This window comes from Lepisma saccharinum, chromosome 3 (genome assembly GCF_977018435.1).
Source record: "Lepisma saccharinum chromosome 3, izLepSacc3.1, whole genome shotgun sequence".
NCBI classification, from domain to species: Eukaryota; Metazoa; Arthropoda; class Insecta; order Zygentoma; family Lepismatidae; genus Lepisma; species Lepisma saccharinum.
The window spans coordinates 136405464-136429594 of NC_139231.1; the positions used below are offsets into that span (position 1 = coordinate 136405464).

The 24131-nt window shown below is 36.3% G+C and overlaps 1 protein-coding gene across 1 annotated transcript in view; it reads right to left on the bottom strand.

Annotated features, from left to right (window-relative positions):
* Positions 1-1123: 1123 nt before the first annotated feature.
* The window catches only part of LOC145985435 (putative methylthioribulose-1-phosphate dehydratase), a 29008-nt gene continuing 6000 nt past the window's right edge, over positions 1124-24131 (bottom strand). The window contains exons 5-6 of the mRNA XM_083119477.1: positions 19369-19571; positions 1124-16351 (exon numbers count right to left, since the gene is read on the bottom strand). Coding sequence (XP_082975603.1) covers positions 16222-16351; positions 19369-19571 — 333 coding nt within the window. The 3' untranslated portion in view covers positions 1124-16221. The remainder of the gene's footprint in view (positions 16352-19368; positions 19572-24131) is intronic.

The window sequence follows — 24131 nt, forward strand, 5'->3', positions numbered from 1 at the left end:
CAGTTCAGGACAGGAGTAATCATGGCCATTTTGCATTTTTTGTTGAAGTTTTGGCAACATTAACAATATAATGGAAAGTTGCCTAGCAACCTGTAATATTTTGATACAAACTAAATGGTATCTAAGTAATATTAGTAGATATTCCAACAATATGAGAAATTTATTGTAAAAATTATTCAACAATTAAATGTCAGTAAAGTATGCTTTGAATGAAGACTTGAAGGAAAGCTTGTTGGCAGTAGGAGCTATTGGGTGCCAAAACTGGGGCCTCTTGGTAGACAAGGCGAGTCCAGAGCCTAGCAGTAGCGCCAACTTTTGAGAAACATTGGGTGGGCTGAACTTGAGGATTTGGTTTCAAAATTATATTACAAATTTAGATGGTACTATGTAATATACTATACTCAAAAGAAAAAACTGTTGAATTTCATTACCACATATACAACCATACTCTTGCAAGAAATTTTTGTAAAGGATTTAGGAGTTATTTTTGGTTCAAATCTTACTTTTAATAAACACACAGAACATATAATTCAACAACCTTGGGTTTATTCTTAGACTGGGGAGGGATTTCCAGAGTATTGAGACACTAAAAAGTTTTGTATTATTCATATGTAAGATCAAAACTTGAATTTGCATCTGTTATATGAAACACAGACACAGCCAAGTACAGCGAAGCAATTGAAAAAGTCCAATCCAACTTCTTAGATTTTTAAAATAAGAAGTTTACCCCACATTTGAACACTATGACAACCTAATCTATGAAAGTCTGTGCCATAGAAGAATGTTACAGGAAATAGTATTCCTATGGAAGTTGTCAAATCATGAAGTAGAGTCTGAGCATCTAATCTGCCAGATTTATTTTTGAATCCCGTCGACGAAAACTAGACTCAAGAAAGATAGATTGGAAATTGTAAAGAAATCTCAGTTATGGAAAATGTGCACGAGTTACAATAAATTGCTAATCAAGAATACGACCATTGACATCTTTTCTATGAACCTAAGGGAACTCAGTAAAGTCACTATTAACACACTGGCCTCAAATACATAGTTTGCACTCAAAAAGTCATCCCAAGACTCAATAAAAATTGTGGGGTACATTCTAATACAAGAAATAAAAAATATGTCAGGTTTCATATCATTTTATGCTAAAAATATAAACAAGAGACCCTTACAAGTATTATTTCTTTGAAATTCATACTTTTCACTTATGATTAATTTATAAACTTCGCTAAATTTTCTATTTACATCCCAAAGTACCATAATAGATATCACTAATATAACAATCTCAAGAGACTGATGAATTGATTTATTCACCTTTATGGATTACAGTAATCCATAATTTCATGTTTGTAAGTGATACAGTATAATTTTCTAATAATAAAAAATGTACAAATACTAACATGTAATATATTCATGCAAAAGAATTATATGTGGTAGCAGATATTACAATCCTATTTTTACATAACGACTTCTTGAGTTGCCTGGATTTGTATTTACACACACACACACACACACACACACATACACACACTCATACATATATATATCTACATGTAGATTTAAACTAAATGAGTGGATCCTCTTACAGATTTGTATCCAAATATTTGACTACAGAATAAAAATAATGTTCAGTAACAGTTTTTTGTTTCGTGAAAACCATGACATTAATTGATTTGTAATGTTGTACTAGTAATTTGTTGTACATGACAAGACACTTATGATACTATTCATTGGTGTTTTTTTTCTCTCTCTCTCCAGATGAAAACAGTTGGGATTTCATAGTTTCTCATAAATTTTAATTGGTTTAAGTGGATTACATTAATGTTTCTCTAATGGATATGCAGAAAGAATGTCGAAATTCCTAGTCTAGCAAATAATGATTTACAGGATGTAAAGTTAGGCACATATTCAGTAATTCTTAATGATTTTTTTTCTCCATTTTAAAAAAATAATCTTTGGAGAGTATCGTCATACAAGTATTATTGATTCTACATAAGCATGATATACCACGAGTACTGTTTTCTTATTTATATTTTTATTGCTCTAGTCATGTAGCACATTTGAATCAACATCTTTAGAAAGTTGGTGAAAATTAATTCAATGGTGAAATTAATTTTCCTGGATGAATATTGAAGTTAAATGAGATAAATCAGTTACCTAAATTTGGAGAAGCAAAGTGCACAGGATTTTATTTGACAATTATAATCCACTTTTAACTTCATGAGAGTTTCTGATAAATTTCGATTGAGGAGTACAGACGAGACTTCTTTTTTATGTATCTCAGTTCAGCGTAATTCTGTTTTATACGTAAATTACTGTAGGTTCCAGCAAATACAACCTAAAAAAGTGTTAATTAAACCTTATTTATACATAATTTGGTGTCATACGTACTAATTTTCATAAAATACAGTTGATTTGTACGAAAGCAAGTTACAATGTCACAGTAGTATACATTTCTTGTCATTACAAAAACACAAGACGAGTTCCAAATATGAAACAGGATAGGTAGACATGGTGGAGTATCACAGAGAGAAGGCAAGGAGAGGTGGCATGAAATCAGGGAAGAAAGATTTACCCATTGTTCAGAACATGAGACACATTATCTTCTGTATGTAATCACTAGAGGCACATATTTTTGGTGAATAAAAAAGCAAAATTTTGGTACACAGAGTCAATTTTGGGTTCAAAAGCTAAAAATAAAATAAAATTTTGCTGTTATAGCGGTGAAAAGCAGTATATAAATGACATTTTGGTTTTAAAAATGTGAATAAAATCCCAAATTTGATTTAAAAACGGTACTTACGTACTACACAAAATAAACATATCCCTTTTAATAACACATTTATGTCGTTGCCAGAATAATAAGTTTATTCCTGTATAAAGGGATCCATTTTTGCTTCTCAAATATTTACAGCAGGAATAATCAATTTTCCGTAAATTGCATAACTCACAGGATAATTCTGGCTTCAGAAAGTGTCATATCGGTAAATACACTATACATTTTGTGTTTAAGAGTCTATTTCTCATTTTGCAGTTTATTTCGTGACAAAACAAGGTAGGAAAATGAACCTCACACCTTCCAGAAACATGAAAAATTAACATTACAATGTGTTACTTCACATTTCGTGTTTTCGTCTAAAACTAAATATGCATGCCTCTAGTAATCACGATATGAAAGTCCACACGTTAAAAATCATGCCGATAGCTGAACAGCTGTTCTTTCAGTGAACGTTTACAGTAGCTGCTGGTCCGCAATGGAGAACTAAACAAGGAAAAGTTACACGCTTGACCAGGAAGTAAAATTTATATGGGAAATAGATGCTAATCCACATAAAAATTAAGAATCAAACATTTGGATTAATTAATTTACCTCTTTATGACAAAAATAACCTGTATTACATATATCTTGTTCCTCAAATTAGATACAATTGCAGAATTTAATAATGATATGACATGGTATATAAATCTGATTTATAAGTAATTCTCAGTTATACATATTATTTTCTTTTCACCTTGACTCAGGTTCAACTATACATATACAGTGGAAACACGATTTTACATTTTTCCGCATTATATACTGCTGGACAAAAAAACCCGGACACCTTAATATTTGACATCTGAATTGCAATTACTTATGAATTACACTCTCAGTTAAGTATTGAACAATTGAAGATTCATTATTGAACATTTTCCATAGTTTTTCCGTTTATTATTTATCTATTTATTTACTCGTATTTACTTATTTGGAACACCTAGTAGGCTCAAAATTAATTTCATGTAATTTTTTTTAAATTTATTGATTTTCAATTCCTGTTGATGTTATTTTGTTTAATGTCTAGAGAGGCATGAATTTTGGTTCATAGTAACCATAGTAACAGATATTATTGACATTGTCATTGCTGGTATTTTTCTTGCAAGTGTATTGTAAGTTTGCTAGCTTGAAAATGAGACGTAAACAGGTAATAAAAGCTGTAGCTCTTCGTGATGATGGTCGTAGTGTGCACTATATTGCTAGGGTGCTAAATATAGCACGAAGTACTATCCATGAAGCTCTCAGACGGTATGATGCAACTGGTTCCTATGGTAGAAAACCAGGTTCTGGCATTGTTCTGTTCGGAAACTATGCACAACAGCACGGGAAGATCGTTTAAAGCGTATCATAGTCTTAAGAGACCGTCGTACGACTTCAAATATTGTGGCACATTTGACAAATGTTCATAGATCTGTGGTTTATTCACGAACAGTTCGTAGAAGACTGAATGAAAGTGGTTTATCATCTCGGAGGCTGGCTACAGGTCCCAGGTTGTTAGCACGTCACCGGAAGCGAAGACTGGAATTTGCTAGAAAACACTTACAATGGAATGTGGAGCAGTGGGAAAAGGTTTTATTCTCCAATGAGTCAAAATTCAACCTACGTTCATCAGATGGGTATGAATATGTGTATAGAAATCCTAATGAGCATTATGCACAATGTTGTTTCGTAACACCCTTTGGAGGCTGTAGTGTCATGGTCCAGGGAGGTATCTCTTTACAAGGACGTACAGAGTTGGTTCTTGTAGAGAATGGGGCAATGGCAGCTCGCAGGTATATTACAGAATGTGTGGCAGATCATGTAGTACCATATGCACCATTCATAGACCCGGGGTTTGTTTTTATGCATGATAATGCACGTCCACACATTGCGAATATTGTCACGGAGTACTTGTATGAAGTTGCGATTACGCGATTAGAATGGCCACCACAAAGTCCGGTCCCCGGCCGGTTCAAATCCGGGAACTTTTCTAACGTTGGAAGCAGCTCCGGTGCCCACCCAGCATCGAATGACATGGGTACCTGCGGGAAACCCTGGAGGGTAAAAGCAACTGATCACATCACCCCCACTCACGACCGGATCAAGAAAGTGTGGGGCGTTACCCCCACACCCCCTATACGCCTTCATGGCATGGTGCTATGCACAGGGGAGCAATTTACCTTCTTTTTTTACCTTTACCACAAAGTCCGGACCTAAATCTGATAGAGCACGTCTGGGATCAACTGAAACGACATATCAAAAACCACGCAATAGTTTCAAAAACAATTGAAGAGCTAAGACATGCTATTCAAGAAGAATGGGAGTAATTGGACCAAGAAGTGATTGCCAACCTTATTCGAAGTATGCCACGGCCGTTACAAGCTGTAATTGATGGCGGGGGGGGGGGGGGGGGTAACACCCACTATTAGACACCTTATATACCCCACCAGTACCAGTTAACAATATTAAAAAAAAATATTGCTGAAATTTTTTTTCCTAATTTTTTTTGGTAGATTTCTGTAACTTTCGTTTATGTTCTAATTTAACTTATTAACAATAAATTTTAATTTGCTTTCTGTTAAATATATTCAGGTTTTCTTATTTCCAATAATTTCTGCAACATTTAGTTAGCCTTCGAATCAGAATTTATGCGTTATCACAAAAAATGCAAGTGTCCGGTTTTTTTTGTCCAGCAGTGTACATTCAATTCTCATGATCCCAATAGAACAAAATATAAAATTTTCCTCAATTTTACATTTTCCCCCATTTTAAATTGTTTCACCTTGGTCCCCCGAAAAATGTAAAATTGAAGTTCTACTGTAAATGCTTCCATGGTGATGCTTTGTTTTGTTGCAATTTACATAAAAGACAATTTGTTTCATTTCAAGATTTTATAAATACATTATTGAACCATTATGCTTCTACTCGGGTTGTTCAAGTGCAATTGGCTGCTCTCAGATCAAAGAAATATGATCCTTCTGTAGATGAGAATCTAGGAACGTTTGCTATCAAACTATATTCATTACATTGTAATTTAGAATGAGATTCTTGTGAATCAGATATGATACAGTTAATTCTATGACAAATACCTATTCAGGTGCCATAGTATGCGTCGTGTCATGATATACAAGATATGGATGACTGAAGACTGATCTCTGATTAATATTCTGGGCAGAATAGATTTGGTAAATTTAGGGATATATAGATATATATAGAATATACATCTATCTGAGGATCAAAAGGTAAATGAAAAGATCAACAGAAATTTTAAAAGAACAGATGGCAGAACCAAGAAATCACTTAATGTTAAGCAGGCCAACATTAAGAAAACAGATTTTTTGCAAGTTGTGGAACCTACTAACCCTAAGAAATAATGTTAATTTGAGTACAGGCATTACTAGGCAGCAGAGTCATTCTCAGGAATTTAGCTTAAGGCTCACTTTAGACGGAAGCATTTCCTTTTACATAAATGCTATATAAATTCTCTGCAAAATCTTATAGCACGTATTACTTTACACGGAACCATTTCATGGAACATTTCGGTTAGCTTTTGAGATTACAATGTATAATATATACAGCACGAAAGGCACGTCGATTATACTATCCATAGTGAGTGCATGCTGTTCACAACTGAAACGACTAAAATTTTCTTCCATGTGTGTACTGTATACGTTAAGTGTGTATTTAAGCAGCGCCATCGCTTTGTACCTAAAACCATTTAATAGGAAACACCTTTCCGTTCGTTGAATAGTTGTAGTTAGAGGCACATATTTTTGGTAAATATAAAAGCAAAATTTCGGTACAAAAATGGAGTCAATTTCAGGTTCAAAAGCGGTAAATAAAATGAAATATCGGTGTTATAGCGGTGAATAATTGGATCAAAAATGGTATATAAAAAGACATTTTGGTTTTAAAATTGTGAATATAATCCTAAATTTGATTTAAAAACTACACTTATTCCACAGAATTAACATTTCAATTCTAATAGCACATTTATGTAGTTATAAGATATTAAGTTTATTTCTCTGTAAAGGAGTCCATTTTTGCTTCTCCAATGTTACCAGCAGAATTAATCAATTTTCCGGGAATTGTATAACTCTCAGGATAATTCAGAACTCAGGAGGTGTCGCGTCGGTGAATAAACACTGAATTTCATGTTTAAGAGTTACTTTCGCTTTCTGCAGTTCATTTCGCATTATGTCGTGACAAAACATGGTCACAAAATGCATTTCACACCTTTCAAAAACGTGAAAAATTAACAGTACAATGTGTTTTTCAAATTTCGTTTTTTTGTCAAAAATGAAATATGCATGCCCCTAGTTGTAGTCTTTTAAAAATGTGATGTGATACATTGTTTACATCTCACGTGACCGCCATTACAACTGCACTTGTGACCTAGAGCTCGCTTCTGATTGGTTATGCTATGAAAAATGCTATGGAAATAGGACCGATCCCATCCTTGAGAGATGCCATGGCATCTGAAATGCCATACATTTTTCACTTTACACGGTAGCATTTTGGTCATGGCATAAATGTTAAGGAAAATGCTTTCGTCTAAAGTGGGCCTAAGTAATTATCATTACAAAAGTAGCCCAGGTGGTACACAAAACAATAAACGTAACTTCTATGACCAAAGTCCACCTAGATTTAGAATGAATCACCAGTCTAACTACTCTAGTAATGATAACAGCTGGTCAACCTGAAGCAATGCAAAAGGACTGTTCCCACTTGAAATATCTCAGATTCATTATTACCAAACAGTTCAAGTACTTTAATACCCCAGTTTGTTACTAGTAAATCTACTTACAAGGGTTCATCAAATGAAAAGGTACGAAACATCGTAACAACGGAATTGTTTATATAATACCGATGCCGCGATGGGAGAACCTAGCGTGATATGTAGGGATGCGATTGGAGTTGCCACGCGGCATCGGAGCATGCAGGGGAACGCGCATGCGCAGGAGAGAGCAGAGGCTCCGATACAGAGCGCCGTCCAAGTGACGCGGCAGTGCATGTTCGGACAGGATGGTGTTAACATTGGCAAATTCGACTGTTGAGGAGCAGCGAGGCGTTATCCGTTTTCTGACAGTGGAAGGTGTTAAACCGGCCGATATTCATCACTGGATGGTGAACGTTTACGGGGAAGACTGTGTGTGAGGAAATGGAGTGCCCGTTTTCGTTCTGCTCCATGATAACGCACGTCCACACGTCTCCAGGGTCACACACGCAGAACTGGCCAGGTTCAAGTGGGAGCAGCTAGACCATCTGCCCTACAGTCCGGACTTATCCCCCTGTGACTTCCATGTGTTTGGTCCCCTGAAAAAGCATCTCAAAGGAAAGCGCTTCACCTCGGACGATGAACTCAAGGACGCTGTGAAGGACTGGGTCGCATCACGGCCAAAGGAATTCTGGGAAAAAGGAATCATTCGGCTCGTTCATCAATGGGATCAATGTGCTCAGGCCTATGGAGGATAATTTGAATAAAGTATTCATTTACACCGACAGTGTCGTTTTGTACCTTTTCATTTGATCAACCCTTGTATGTGCCTCTCAATCAGTCTCATGGCCGAGTGCACCAACGCCGATTATTTCGAAGTTCAGATGAGCGGGATCAATTTTGATCCACTCTAAATGAACTTGGTTTAAAGATTTGCATTGCACCAACGAAAAACGACGTTCAAGAGATTCCGTTCAAATGATCCGAGATTAATTTGTAAGGCTATACCTGATTGGTTGGCTAAAACAAATGACAATCAAGAACCCCACCGAATAGTGTGATGTGTTAAAGTATCAACGTGTAGGAGAAGAAAGTAATTCGGGCTGCAAACTTATCTGAATTTGAGAAATGTACTGATCAACCTTGTCGACGAGTACAAGGATGTAGTAGGGTGTAAAGAAATAATAATCTTAAAAAAGAACTGACGGCATAAGACAAAAGAATAAGGAGAAAGCATGGAACCTTTTTCTACGGGACTTCAATGCCTTACGAAATGCATTCGCGAGAGAACAGCGTACGCTGAAACTCGCCCGCTCAATAAAGATATTTTATTATTATTATTACTGTATTGTGGTGATCACAGTATAAAGTTTACAAAAGACAAATTCATATTTCTTGTTAGTCTTTATCAAGTCAACAGAAATCCTTCATCATGACAACCGTATCGCCTAGCACCGGTGGAGTACTGGTCAATAACAAGCCAGATAGAAGCACCTATTCTGACTTAGTTTCCAAAAATACCTCACAAAATGCTGCAGTAAAAAGCATTGTGAACCTCATATCTGATGTAAGCTTATACACAGCCCCAGCTGTCAGTGAAAGCACTCCAGTGAAATTCAATGTTGCACAAATGACAGCCCGTCTGGTAAGTATTGAAAATTATGATTCAGACACACCTGATGCTGATAAAACTACTATACTAAGACTACTCTATGCTCATTTCGTAACCTCAGGAAATGTAGGTTATCTATTATCAGGAATTAGTGTTGCCAGCGGCTCCTCACTAACAATTCCAACTATCACCACAGCACTTAGAAATGACAAGTTTACGGTTATAACAGAAGAAGTCAATACCCCTGAGGAAATGGATAGATTTGAGGGACAAACTCCGAAAACTGATTTTGACCGCACCTTTTCGCGAGATCTCCATGGTTACCAAGGGTTATTTCTGGAATCTCTTCTAGCGGCAGGGAAACAATTCTCAGATGAGAACTTCACAGGCTATATGGAGAGACGTGCTCGGGCCATAGGAAACATGCTTTCTAGATGTTGCCATATTTCAAAATGGATATACTCAATCAATTGTTACCTTTATAAGCAACTTCTTCCAGCATTGTGGAAACACCCGTAATGCGATATACAATTGGTTGTCTCAAAACTTAGCAAATACAGGAATGACCCCTCAAACTAGAGAGGTTCTACAGATGGTACATAAGATGTGGAGTGGAGCTTATATGACCCATCTGATTCTTATAATGGAAGAACTTTGCAGATTGAGGCCTATGGTATTGCTATACCCTCCTTTTGAACCAGAAGTCAAAAAGCTCAGAACATTTTTTGCATCTCTTACTGCAAATGAAAAAAGCAACTTTTCATACATCCGCCTGAGTGGACCAAATAATAGATGTGAGGGTGTTGCCATGAAGGAGATCCCTATGATATCTGAGTTAGCTCGACAACTGGCTGAACTCACACAACCAACCATTGTCAACTATGCTAAATCAACTTTGTCTCCCATGCAAAGTGCAGCAGTTGCAGATGCAAAAGCCATAGCTATGGCACTAGACAAGAATCGATATGATGAAGCTCTATCAGGAATGGAACGCTCTCTTGGTATGACCATCGATGCATCCTTTGATGGATTGTTCAAGCCCAGGGTGGTTGAAAACCTAAGAGATACTCTCGAAGAAGAAGCCCTTGCTGAAGCAGAGGAACAGAGAATCCCATTAGGAGGTGTGGAGGCAAGACGTCGTACACATGAGAGGTTGAGAATGATGAGGGCTAGAGTTGCAGAAAGAGGAGGTAACAACCAACCTGAACAAGTTGCAGGTGTTCCCTTGTAAGTTAACATATCATACAACCTCAATATCCTAACATACCTGTAGATTTAAAAAAAAAAAAAAAAAAGGTCGCCGACTTTAGCCTTGGATATTTTTTTGTTTTATAGTATTGCGCAGTTTTAGATGTGTAATTTATATTCTTTTTTAGAAAGTGTCCTTCTAGCAACTTTTTAACCTAAATCCTTAACCTTCACTTTCACGACGAGGCACCATGTCAGGTGTCTGAATAACATCGTTTCAACCTGAAGAAGGAGGTAGTGTAACCTCCGAAACGTAGTACGAAAAATCTCATACTCACACACGTAAGTTGCCGATTTTTAATCTTTTAGTCTAAAGTTTGTATTGTGGTAAGTATTTGAAATTTTCATTTCTTAATTCTTATATATTTATATTGTCATGTCGTGTAGCAACACCATGTAGCAATATCGTAACATTGCTCTGTTCTAATTTACCTTGCACTTGCACATGTTTTGTGTTCTGGGATAGAAAGTACAGTATTTAGAAAAAATTCGACTTTGCACCACAGAACCACAAATTATTATTATTATTTTGGCAGTTTTTAGTTTACTTTACACAACTCTCGAATTATCAGCATTGTACATCCAACATCTCTAGCGTTTGCACGCCCTCGATATCACTTTCCGCTTTGTTTATATTCAAAAACAACTGCCTGCAGTCGAAGCGTCAGTATCGTGAACCAGGATCGGCCACCAAAACGGTCTTGAATGGCCGTTCAGAAGATAAACTCGTTTTGATGTTCCTAGATCGCGATCAAGTGTTGAACCGTCTTCGTGCAATGGAATTTTCCAGTGATCCTTTCCCGATCCGAGTTTAAAATTTGATCTTCGTTCGTGCACACGGCCATCAGCCGATGATGTGGCCTAACTGAACACAGCCATTCAATTACACAGCTGGTAATCCCATGTATTATCAACATCCCACCAAATTTCATACAGTAGTAGCCTCAAGTAGTGTTACATTTAATCCTTCGCAATTTGCATTGTCTACTGCTCAAAATATGCATCTGTTTCCCTAACTTTGACAACTCCAGACCAGCAATCAAAGATCCGAGACAGACAAATTGTCTCCAGTTTATGTCTCATAAAATATAAGGAGCACAATCATTGGTATTATCCAACAAAGCATGAATACAAGTAGTGTTACATTTAATCCTTCGCAATTTGCATTGTCTACTGCTCAAAATATGCATCTGTTTCCCTAACTTTGACAACTCCAGATCAGCAATCAAAGATCCGAGACAGACAAATTGTCTCCAGTTTATGTCTCATAAACTATAAGGAGCACAATCATTGGTATTATCCAACAAAGCATGAATACATTTTTAATGCATGAACAATTTCCTGTATACGAACTGCTAATATGTCAAGATTAAAACACATACATATATATATTTGCATATATATTTTGTAGAATGTAAAATTGTTTGAGTCCACTGAAGAAATGAAGGAACTACTATTGAAAATTGCAACAGTTCTTTAATTCAAAGACATTTTACAATTATATTTTGTTATTTAGTTTTGAGCATAATCTGAAAAGAATGAAGAAAATTCTGTTGTGCTACTCTGTTCAATTTTGATGTTATTTTGTTTTGTTACTCGTTACTATAGTGACTGTAGAAATTGGTTAATATACTAATGTGTTAAGTAACATTTGAAAAGTTATTTTTATTCAAAATATTGCAACAAACTGCTCCACACTGGGGACAGTTGCAATAAATTGGCGACCTAGAGCCAGGATTCGAAAATTGTGAGTTGATAAGAACTGAACTGATAATGCAATAATGAAGAAAAGAGAAGTGCCTTACGTCCTTCGAAGTAGCGTGTGTCTTCAACCGGATCTTAGTGATGATGTTGAAGTAAGCAACGAAGAGGACATTTCTGGTAAGCAAATGGAGGATTTAATCTGTTGTAAGGACAGATTTTCTGACACTCGCATGATTGAATGCACGTCATGCAAGAAATGGGAACATGTAAATTGTAGAGGTCTTACAGTTATTCACTGGGTAATATTCAGCTCTATGAAAGAAGACTATTACTGTAAGACATGCAATCCAAAATTCAATCCATTCACTTTAAAATCATACTTGGATACAGTAAATCCCAATATTGACCAAATTTTATCTGCTTTTCACTTGAGTTTGGCCCAACATGAGAATAGGTTGCAAGACAAGTTGCTTCAGAATACCGAAACGCTGGAGAATAGGTTACTTCAGAATACTGAAGCTCTGGAGAATAGGTTGCAAGAGAAGTTGCTCCAGAATACCGAAACTCTGGAGAATAGGTTGCAAGAGAAGTTACTTCAGAACACTGAAGCTTTGGAGAATAGGTTACAAGATAGACTTGATCAGAACACTGAAACGCTGCGCGAAAGTTTACAAACAAACTGTGAAGTTTGGGGCACAAAATTGGTTAGGTTGCAGCAAAGTACTGAAAAACTGAATGAAGGGCTCCAACATGTAGAAAATAAGTTGCAGCAGGTTTCTGATGCTTGTCAATCAGCTAATAGGTTACTAAATGAACGTATAAATGATGAAGTAACTTTATTAAATTCGAAAGTCAGTGATCTGGAATCAAAACTAGACCATCATGATGATGAGTTAAAACAACACTTATCAAACCAGTTGTGCCAACATGAAACTTCTATAAGTACACTACAAACAAATATGAATACTACGCAGGTAAAGTTGCAAGAATTTGATTCTATGCTTAAGGATTTAAATGAGAAATGCATTAGCTTAGAGCAAAGCGATGTTATTTGTAATAGTATGGTTAGAGACGTTCTACAACCAGATAAAGAATTAAGTAATGTTGATGCACTTATTAATGAACATAGGCACATAGCATGCCAAACTGATACAAGATTAAATTCTAAATTAAAGCATGTTGTTTTTAGTGAACACAATAAATGCGAAACATCTCATACAGGTTCTTCTGGCTATGATACATCTGATGCTGAACTGAATTCTGCAAAGGAAAATGTAACCAAATTGTGCAAGGGCAAATCTGCTCACAATAAAAGTAGAAATAAATTTGGTAAAGCTTCCACTTCACAAGGCAAAAATACATATGCATTGCGGCATTGTGTTCTAGATAATACTGAATTTACTAATAGCAACCCTACTGTTGACAAAATCCATTGTACATGTTCACTAAATAACCATTCATGTCTTTCTTCGTTGAACAACTCTTTGCTGTATGATAATGAGCACGTACATACTTGTGATATTGAAAATAATGCACCTAGTTCTTTATGTGCTACAGACACATCAAAGCAAATTTGTTCTACAGCTAACAGAAATTCCATACCTTCTAGAACTTATGTTGCTTGTGATAATAAAGAAAATTTCACAGGTCTTGGAACTTCAGTATGTGGTTGCCAACATCAAAGTACATGTCATTCCTTAATCCATGATCAGTTTCCTGATGACTTAAATGTAAATCATTGTCCTTGTACTAGAACAAACTGTACTTATAACCCGATGTGGCTTAATAATTATTCTACATGGAATTCTTATAATCAGTCTGATAAATGCTCTAATAGATTTTCACGAGTTAGTGAACTCAGTCAATTGCCACGTTTTGGAGGAGATGTTTCAAAACAGTCTGCTAGAGAATTTATCGAACAACTAACTACAATGTTAAACATAATTGGTGTTCCTTCCAAGTATAAATTATGTATAATTCGTAAGTGTTTTTATAATGTAGGCGCTTACTGGTTCAACAGTGAAAAGAAGAGTTTCATTTCTTATGAGGACTTTGTACATAAATTTCTTGATCAGTTTGCATCTAATGAGTTATTAGAAAGTCAGTTGACATTGTTACGATCTAGAAAATACAACCCAGCTTCAGGTTTGTCATTGGAAGCATACGCTTTAAAAACGTACTCTGCTTATTGTAACCTTGTGGAAACTCCAAACAAAGTTGAAGTAATACAAATGATTTTGAAACAGCTACCTGAGTCAATTTCAAAGAATGTGGGCTGCCATAACATTACAGATCTTAAGCAACTGACGCAGAAATTAAGGACTATTGATTTGTATTCGAGTGATAAGAATAAAAGTTTATCTTTGCCCGGTGATAATACAGATTCTGATGACAGGGCTAATAAAAAGAGAAGTTTCGACAGACCAAAATACTTCGTCAGGCAAGTAAATGTTGAGCGGAATTCTTATGATTCTACAACACAGACTGAAAATGCAGGAATTAATGTAAATAATCGCCCATTTCACAGAAGATTTGAACGCAATCCCTCAAGAAGGCAGTTTGTAAGGTCTGAAATAACTAATAATAACGTGAATAATTCTAACTTCAGACGTGAAGATTATCCATCCAGATCTAATAATAATGGAAGTGCTGGTGTTAGAAGAAATGCAAATGTTGATGAACAATCATCTTATATTAGTGGTCAGTATTCACTTAATTGTAATACTAATCAGAATAGTGACAGTGTTTGTAATAATTCTCGTAATTCGATAAATTACTCGGATGCTAGAACGGATAATCCTGTTTCATCTGAAAGTTTAGGTGAGTTTATTTGAACAGTGAGTTGATCATCGCTGTTACAAGAAAGTTCATTGTTTCTTATTATCGTGTGTAAAACAGCATGAATTTATTGTATTTGTTCTGTTTATTTATGTTCTGTTGATCATAATATTGTCTTTTATGGAATAACTTATATTGGTCTTCTCCTCTCATAACTGTCTGACTTATTTCAATGTATCAAGGACAAGTGTTTGACACGAATAAAAACAGAAAGCGCCAAGAAGAAAATTATACAAAGTGTCTCGCTGGAAGAATGATAAGAAGGAATATATATAATGTAAGTTGAATGTAATATGGTATACCATTATAATGAAGGACTTCATTTGCACATACAGCTTCAAAGGGAAGAAGTGCACTCATGAAGAATATAACCCTTTAAATGGATATAAGATGGTTATGAAATAGTAATGGTAATGAGATTGCAGTAAAGAAGAAATCTACTGAAGATGGCTGTAAAGAAGATGTGAAAAAGAATGAGATTGCTGCCAAAGAAGTAGTAGAAGAAGAAGTGAAGATGATATATTGAAGATGTTACGTTTGAAAAAGATACGTACTTCTACACCAAAGTATGATGTCAAGGTTTTCAACCGGAGGAGGAGGCTATTGCAACAGTTCTTTAATTCAAAGACATTTTACAATTATATTTTGTTATTTAGTTTTGAGCATAATCTGAAAAGAATGAAGAAAATTCTGTTGTGCTACTCTGTTCAATTTTGATGTTATTTTGTTTTGTTACTCGTTACTATAATGACTGTAGAAATTGGTTAATATACTAATGTGTTAAGTAACATTTGAAAAGTTATTTTTATTCAAAATATTGCAACAAACTGCTCCACACTGGGGACAGTTGCAAAATATGTCCTTAAATGTGTTCAATATGTATGTAACCAAGGTTTTGTTCTGAGAATCAATTTTAGTTTTTGTTAATGTTTTAATTTTCATGATAATTGTAATATTTGCTCTTTTCTCTAAACTCAAAGAGAGTCAGGAGAGGCTACCACCCCTAAAGGCTAAATATCAATATCATCTCATTTAAAAGCAAATACCTTGATTTGATTCTACGTTTTTCTGGGGACAAAGATGATAAAACTTAAATACACTAAAATGTAAAATTGAGAAAAATTTTATAACATTTTGTCATGTTGGGACCATAAAGATTGAATGCATAAAATGCAGTTCCACTGCATTTACTTGTTATAAATCAACATTGGAGTAACTTGTTATTACATTCCTTGAACAAAAAATTACAAATATTTTGTTCATTTGTTAAGATTGATAAAGAAAGAAAACCAATATGAAGGAACACAATTACTATTCTCCATTTTTCTGATGACTGTCTTTTTGGTACTTTAGTTCATAATCTTCAGGTGAAGCTAAGGGATCCAAACCATGCAACTTCATTTGAACTGCAACATCAAACAGGTAATCATAGCACTCGCTCCTGGAAACAAAAACATTAATTTGAAATGCACCACAAGCAGAAAATCTTCACATACATGAACTTTTTAAGATGAAACAGTCCTTCATAATAATGTCAATGATTATTACCTTCTACAATATTTTATGTACAGCTATGTAGGTAGAGTATTTATAACATTCAATCCAAAGAAAATAAACCCACAAAAAATGTTCAAGCTTATTTTTTTTCTGATTTCTTCTTTAATTTAGTTGTATAGAATTCAAAATTATTAACCAATAATGCAGATAACAGGGGCGATGGGCTTTGATGCATCACCGTATTAAAAGTCCCTTGCCAAGCCTTGGTCCACACAGGATTGCTATATCACGGGGAAAGGTTACTGAATTTCTGTAAGCACTGCTCTTAAATTTTGATTGAGAAATGTTTCTCCTTTGCTTAAATCATGTGCCAACATTGGCGTAGCAACATATGGCAGGGCCCTGGGTGAGATTAGAATGTGAGGCCCCAATCCATTCTTTAAATTTGAAATCTCAATGTGAATCTATGAAAATCTTTAGGCATGTCAGCAAAAATATTATCAAATTTAAGTAATATACTCACCCTAAAAATGTTTTCTCTGGAGTTGAATTCGCTCACAACTTCTAAAGAGTCTAGAGATGAGGCGATGTATTTTTTTATGGATAATAGAGAACCTGGCAACCTTGGCAAATGGATGGGTGATGTAGCTTTATAAATTATGCAATATTGCGGAGCACAATAGAGTTTTTATTGAGTTTTGGCGACTATTCTTACGCATGGAGAAACCGTAAGTATTATAGCACCATGCAGAATAACTCTCCGAAATGCAGCATTGATAAAGAAATTCTATCAAATTATCTTATTCCAGTGACCTACGCAAAATGTAAACAAACAGTATTGCCAACCACTGTAACATGTTATTTAGAGGAAGTTGCTATATATACACATTGTATATCGTATATATATGTCCGTTCTATATATATCGTAATGAGCTCCTGCATGAAATGTGCTACTTGAGGAAAACTATTTGAAAAATTTTTAGAGGGAGGGGTGGGGGGGAATGTTTTCCTTAAAATAATATAAAATTTAACATGTACAGCATGAACTCTCCGAGTTTATACACCAATAGTGTATGCACGCTGATGTGTAATGCGGGAACAAGCCTGGCCCAGTAGAACAACAGACACGTGATGCAATGGTAAGTGTGGATCATTTAGATGTCTGCAGGGCAACTTGAGGTGCACACATCGAGTTGCATTGACCATTTTCGTGAACTCTGAGAGTTTCTACATCAAGGTATGTAAAAAGATGTGTTAATAAACCATTATTTATACTTTGAATTATCAATTTTTTCTCGATCACTCTAAGCGGAACATGCTGTACACATTTTTCTGAGATGTAAGTGAAAAAATTATATATTTGCACCACACTGCAATATGCAATGAGGTGGGGGGGGGGGGGGGAAGGAGAGTTAGAATATATTTCCTTAGTAATACAGTAACTTTAGCTAGTTCCAAGTCACTTTTGATGTTAAAATAACACTCCATATTTAATCCATTATATGAACAAAAGGAAGAATTTATGGGGAGGGGAGCCAATCAAGTAAAGCTTAAAAAAAGCGAGTTTCAATAATAGGATAGTTGTCATAGTTAAATACTTTACGAGGATTATCACATGATCTGGAGGATGGGGATGCACCATTTTGTTTTTGTTGGGAGGGGGCACCCCTGCTTTCACATGTGCGCTTGGAAAACCCAATCCATGACTTGAACCTGGAACCATCAGTGGCGAGATCATCTGTCAATCACTCAAGCAGAACACTTGGTCACCAAGGCATTAAACCCTGCCATTTAATGGAATCGGATTATTAGCAGATACCTGCTTGAAGTGGCATGTTTGAATATTTATTATTTAATGGTGTAAAGTGACATTACACTAATACGGAGATTCCCTTGGAAGTTCTGTATTTTATATTCTTCTTATCTTGTGCCATCTTTCTGCCACTTTTGGTTAATCATGATAAGGTAAAATGATGATTAGATTAAATTGATATATGGACATTCACAAAGAAATGCCCATTCCATGGCTCAAAAGTAGAATATCGGATGAGAGTTCTGAAAAAGTCTGAGCATGCAAGATCTCTAAAGTCACTTTCATGTTGAGAGAATCAAATGCATCAGAGGGTCTTCAAGTTTGTTTATATTATAATTCTGATATACTTTTGTACAAAATATCAATATAGAACAATTTTCACTTTGCTGATGACTTGTGACATAATTAATATCGTATGATTAAATATGCCCAATGGCACTAATTTTTTTAAAGTTCCCCATGCATTATCACGTGCCATGGAGGCACATTCTCAGTCTCTGCCATTTTGGAGTTGATGTGATCATCACCATGCTCCAGCCTCCTTTACCCCACAGGGATGCCTCCAGGTAACCACTGAATTGTGGCTGGGTGAGCCCCACAGCTGCTTTATCTGGGGACAAGGCCCGAAAAAATCCGACCTTAGATCATCCACCCCAGGAATTGAACCCTGGTCTCCCTCAAGGCAGTCAGCAGATGCCCTACAGATTAGACCACCACGGCTCTCAATGGGTCTAATTGAGCATATATATTTTCACTAAGAAATAACCTCTGAGGCTCAACCAGTCTCTAATAAATGGGGACCTGGGGGGTTAATGGCAGCTGGAGGATGGTGCCGATCACACCACCTTCACTATGGCCGAGAACAAGAATGTGTGGCCACACTCCCCTACACACATCCCTACGTGCCTTCATGGCATGGTGCAATGCACATACCTTCACCTTTAGTAATGGATCTAAAAGAAATGGAATTAATATAAAACAAAATGCAAAATTTCAGACTTTACCAACTACATTTTTTATTTTAAGACTGATATTTTTATAACATACGTGTATAAACGAAAGTACTCCCGTTACTAATTGCACGCATGCATGGACACACACACACACACATACATGCATGCAAAGAAAGTTCCAAGTGTGCTACTTACATTGTTTTGGCTTGTTGCCAAGTATCACCCCATACATACACCCCATGTCGTCGTACTAAAACTGCTGTTGTTGCGGGATATTCTTCTATCACCTGTGCCATTCTGTCCTTCAGATCAGCTTCCCACGGTGTGTTTTCAATAATAGGAACAATTAGTTCTTCATCATAATTGTAGTTCCTGCCTAACTGTTGATTTTTAATACCCTGGAAAGTCGCAATGAATTACTATATCAGGAATAACAATGACATACAAATGTTTATACAGGATGATTCTTTCACTAGAAGAGCCTGGAAAATGTGAATATCTCAAAGGCAATGTATTTTATTTAGAACATACATATATGAATACATAGCTTGATTCATGATTTCTGTGTCCAGGCAGAGTCAAACTTGACAAACCCATTCCTCTGCATTAACCTCAAATGCTAATCAAAAATTGAAAAGAAACCCGTATGCCAATAACTGTGTAATTCACACTGTACTAAACAGAAGCCAACGATGGCGTAGCAAATGCCAACTACAGCCGAAGAGTGTAAATGGCAATAATGTGACAGGTCATTATCACGGTGCTACATGGCAGCTCACTGTTACAGGCACATATTGTTACCCAGTGTCAGCTCACTTTATTTCCTTTCTCAAAGTATAAGGTTCTTTTTACTGCAGGTTTCATATTTGTACGTTTTCAATGAGCTGAGATATTTGCCTTTTCCAGTCTTGCAGCAAAAGAATCCTTTTCAAGCGAAATTTTACTAATTTATAACAGTATATGGTCAATCTGCAGAGGTATTCAATGAAAAACATAATAAACACAGAAAAACAAAGTACAATACTTATTGTAGTGGAATTGGCAATTCTGTTTGTGAAAGTAATGATTCTTTGACATACAGGCACTTAGTTCTATCTTCACAGAGTTGACTACTGCCAAACAACCTTCCAAAATATTCAAAATTCTGTTACAAATTTTATGCCCATATCTACACTTCAACTTCATAAAACATCACTGAACTCAATGTATCTGGGTATCATTTTAGCAGAGATAATAACTAAAATAAATTACAAGCTATAAAATTGAACAACACTTAGAGCCACATATTTATGGTGAACAAGAATAAATGATCAAGATTTTGGTACAAAAACTAGGCACATTTTGAGATCAAAAGCAGTATATAAAATGGCATTTTGGTGTTAAAATGGTGAATAAGATCCAAACGTTTATTGCAAAACTAAACTTATTACACAAAATAAGCATTTACCTTCTAATAGTAAATATATGTAAATACGGAGAAACTAGTACTCACTTATCCGCGAAACTGTTTTATCTTTGTTCTATCAATTTCAGTGGCCACTGCCACCATCCTTGTTGGAACTTGCTGTACAGAAAAACAGTTTCGCGGATAAGGGAGTACTAGTTGCTCCATATTTCTATACTACCGCATCTCTCTTTTCTCAAGTATGAGCATCAGAGTATGAAGTTTATTCCTGTGCAAAGTAGTCCATTTTAGCTTCTCAAATATTCACAGCAGAATTAATCAATTTTCCATGATTTGCATGACCCATAGGATAATTCAGACTTTAGAAAGTGTTGAATTGGTAAATAAACTCTAAATTTCTTGTTTAAGAGTTTATTTCACAGTTTGCAGTTCATTTCACATCATTTTGCGACAAAACATGATAGGAAAATGCACCTCGAAAGTGACGGTCGAAATAAGTGGGCGAAAATAACAGCCAAAAATAACGACCAAATGTGACGGTCAAAATTAGTGGTCGAAAGCAATGGCCAAATGTGACGGTCAAAATTAGTGGCCGAAAGTAACGGCCAAAAGCAACGGTTGAAATTAATGGCAGAATGTAACGGCAAAAAGTTATTGTTGAAATTAGTGGCTGAAAGTATCAGCCAAAAGTGACGGTCAAAATTAGTGGCCGAAAGTAACGGCCAAAAAAACTGGTAAAAAGTTACGGTGGAAATTAGTGACCGAAAGTAACTGCCAAAACAGACTGTTGAAATTAGTGGCCGAAAGAATGGCCAAAAGTGACTGTCAAAAGTAACGGCCAAAAGTGACGGTCGAAATTAGTGGCAGAAAGTAACTGTCAAAAGTGACGGCCAAAATTAGTGGCCGAAAATAACAGCCAAAAGTGACCGTCGAAATTAATGGCAGAAAATAACGGCCAAAAGTGACGGTCGAAATTAGTGGCCGAAAGTAATGGCCAAAAGCGACAGTCGAAATAAGTGGCTCAAAGTATTGGCCAAAAGTGATGGTTGAAATTAGTGGCCAAAAGTGATTGTCGAAATTAATGGTCAAAAGTAACAGACAAAAGAGATTGTCGAAATTAATGGTCAAAAGTAACAGGCAAAAGTGACGGTCGAGATTAGTGGCAGAAAGTAACTGCCAAGAGTGATGGTCGAAAGTAACAGCCAAAACTAACGATCGAAAGTAACGACCAAGAGGTACCGTCAAAAGTGACGGTCGAAATTAGTGGCAGAAAGTAACTGCCAAAATTAGTGGCCGAAAATAACAGCCAAAAGTGACTGTCGAAATTAATGGCAGAAAGTAACGGTCGAAATTAGTGGGCGAAAGTAATGGCCAAAAGCGACAGTCGAAATAAGTGGCTCAAAGTATCTGCCAAAAGTGACGGTCAAAATTAGTGGCCAAAAGTGATTGTCAAAACTAATGGTCAAAAGTAACAGACAAAAGTGATTGTCGAAATTAATGGTCAAAAGTAACAGGCAAAAGTGACGATCGAGATTAGTGACAGAAAGTAACGGCCAAGAGTGACAATCGAAAGTAATGGCCAAAGCTAACAATCGAAAGTAACGACCAAGAGGTACCATCAAAAGTAACAGCCAAAAGTGACGGTCGAAATTAGTGGCAGAAAGTAACAGCCAAAAGTGACTGTCAAAATTAGTGGCCGAAGTAACGTTCGAAATTAATGGCAGAAAGTAACGGCCAAAGGTGACGATCGAAATTAGTGGCCGAAAGTAACAGCCAAAAGAGACTGTCGAAATTAGTGGCTCAAAGTATCTGCCAAAACAACTGGCAAAAAGTGATGGTCGAAATTAGTGGCCGAAAGTAAAGGCCAAAACAGACTGTCGAAATTAGTGGCCGAAAGTAAAGGCCAAAACAGACTGTCGAAATTGGTTGCCGAAAGTAACGGCCAAAAGTGACTGTCAAAATTAATGGCAAAAAGTAACAGGCAAAAGTGACGGTCGAAATTAGTGGGCGAAAGTAATGGCCAAAAGCGACAGTCGAAATAAGTGGCTCAAAGTATCTGCCAAAAGTGACGGTCAAAATTAGTGGCCAAAAGTGATTGTCGAAAATAATGGTCAAAAGTAACAGACAAAAGTGATAGTCAAAATTAATGGTCAAAAGTAACAGGCAAAAGTGACGATCGAGATTAGTGACAGAAAGTAACGGCCAAGAGTGACAGTCGAAAGTAATGGCTTAAGCTAACAATCGAAAGTAACGACCAAGAGGTACCGTCAAAAGTAACAGCCAAAAGTGATGGTCGAAATTAGTGGCAGAAAGTAACAGCCAAAAGTGACTGTCAAAATTAGTGGCCGAAGTAACGTTCGAAATTAATGGCAGAAAGTAATGGCCAAAAGTGACGATCGAAATTAGTGGCCGAAAGTAACAGCCAAAAGAGACTGTCGAAATTAGTGGCTCAAAGTATCTGCCAAAACAACTGGCAAAAAGTGATGGTCGAAATTAGTGGCCGAAAGTAAAGGCCAAAACAACTGTCAAAAAGTGATGGTCGAAATTAGTGGCCGAAAGTAAAGGCCAAAACAGACTGTCGAAAGTAACGGCCAAAAGTGACTGTCGAAATTAATGGCAAAAAGTAACAGGCAAAAGTGATGGTCGAAAGTAACAGCCAAAAGTGACTGTTGAAATTAGTGGCCAAAAGTAACAGCCAAAAGTAACGACCGAAAGTAAAGGCCAAAAGTTACTGTGGAAATTAATGGCTGAAAGTAACGGCCAAAACAGACTGTCGAAATTAGTGGCCGAAAGTAACGGCCAAAACAGATGGTCGAAATTAGTGGCCGAAAGTAACGGCCAAAAGTGACTGTCGAAAATAATTGAGAGTCCATTTGTTTGTAAGAATTCATGATAGATGATTACAGTTTTAACCGCTTTGATTTATGAAAAACTCACTATGTGTCTCCTTTGGAGCAAATCAGTGATATTTGCGTATGTTCGCAGTGAGGGGCGAATTGAGGAAGGAAAAAAACTTTTCTGCTTGGTGTTCACATAGTAGTCGAAAGTGTGAATATGATTTTTGTTTCAAATATCAGGTCTGAATGCTAAGCGCATGTGGTTTTGGTGTCTTGGGTCAACAATTGACCCGTAACACTCATTTTAAACTTGAAATCATACTGTTCTCGCATCTTTCAACAGTGGGACTGGTGATGTAATGCAGGAAGTTTTGTGTTACATGGTTTTGGAGGGAGTGGAAACGTTCGGTACATGGAAGACAAAGAACATAGTTGCAGTGGTTTAGCGGAGCGAGAGGAAAGACTAGCTGGGATATCTCTCGTGCGGGTACAAGTTGATAGCTGCTCTAAAATGGATTACAGTTACCAGAGAATGGATTTTGGTATTACTTCCGTTGGAGGTGCTATGGCGGAAGGTGAAGTTTCCGTACTGACATTGTGTTGAACCCCACCCCCGAGATTGTTAAGTACAAAGCTTTGTTCTCTTTAGTGCTCTCGAGAGACATTTCGTAACGAAACCTCAGTAGTACTACTGTACACCATACTTCGTTCTTAGC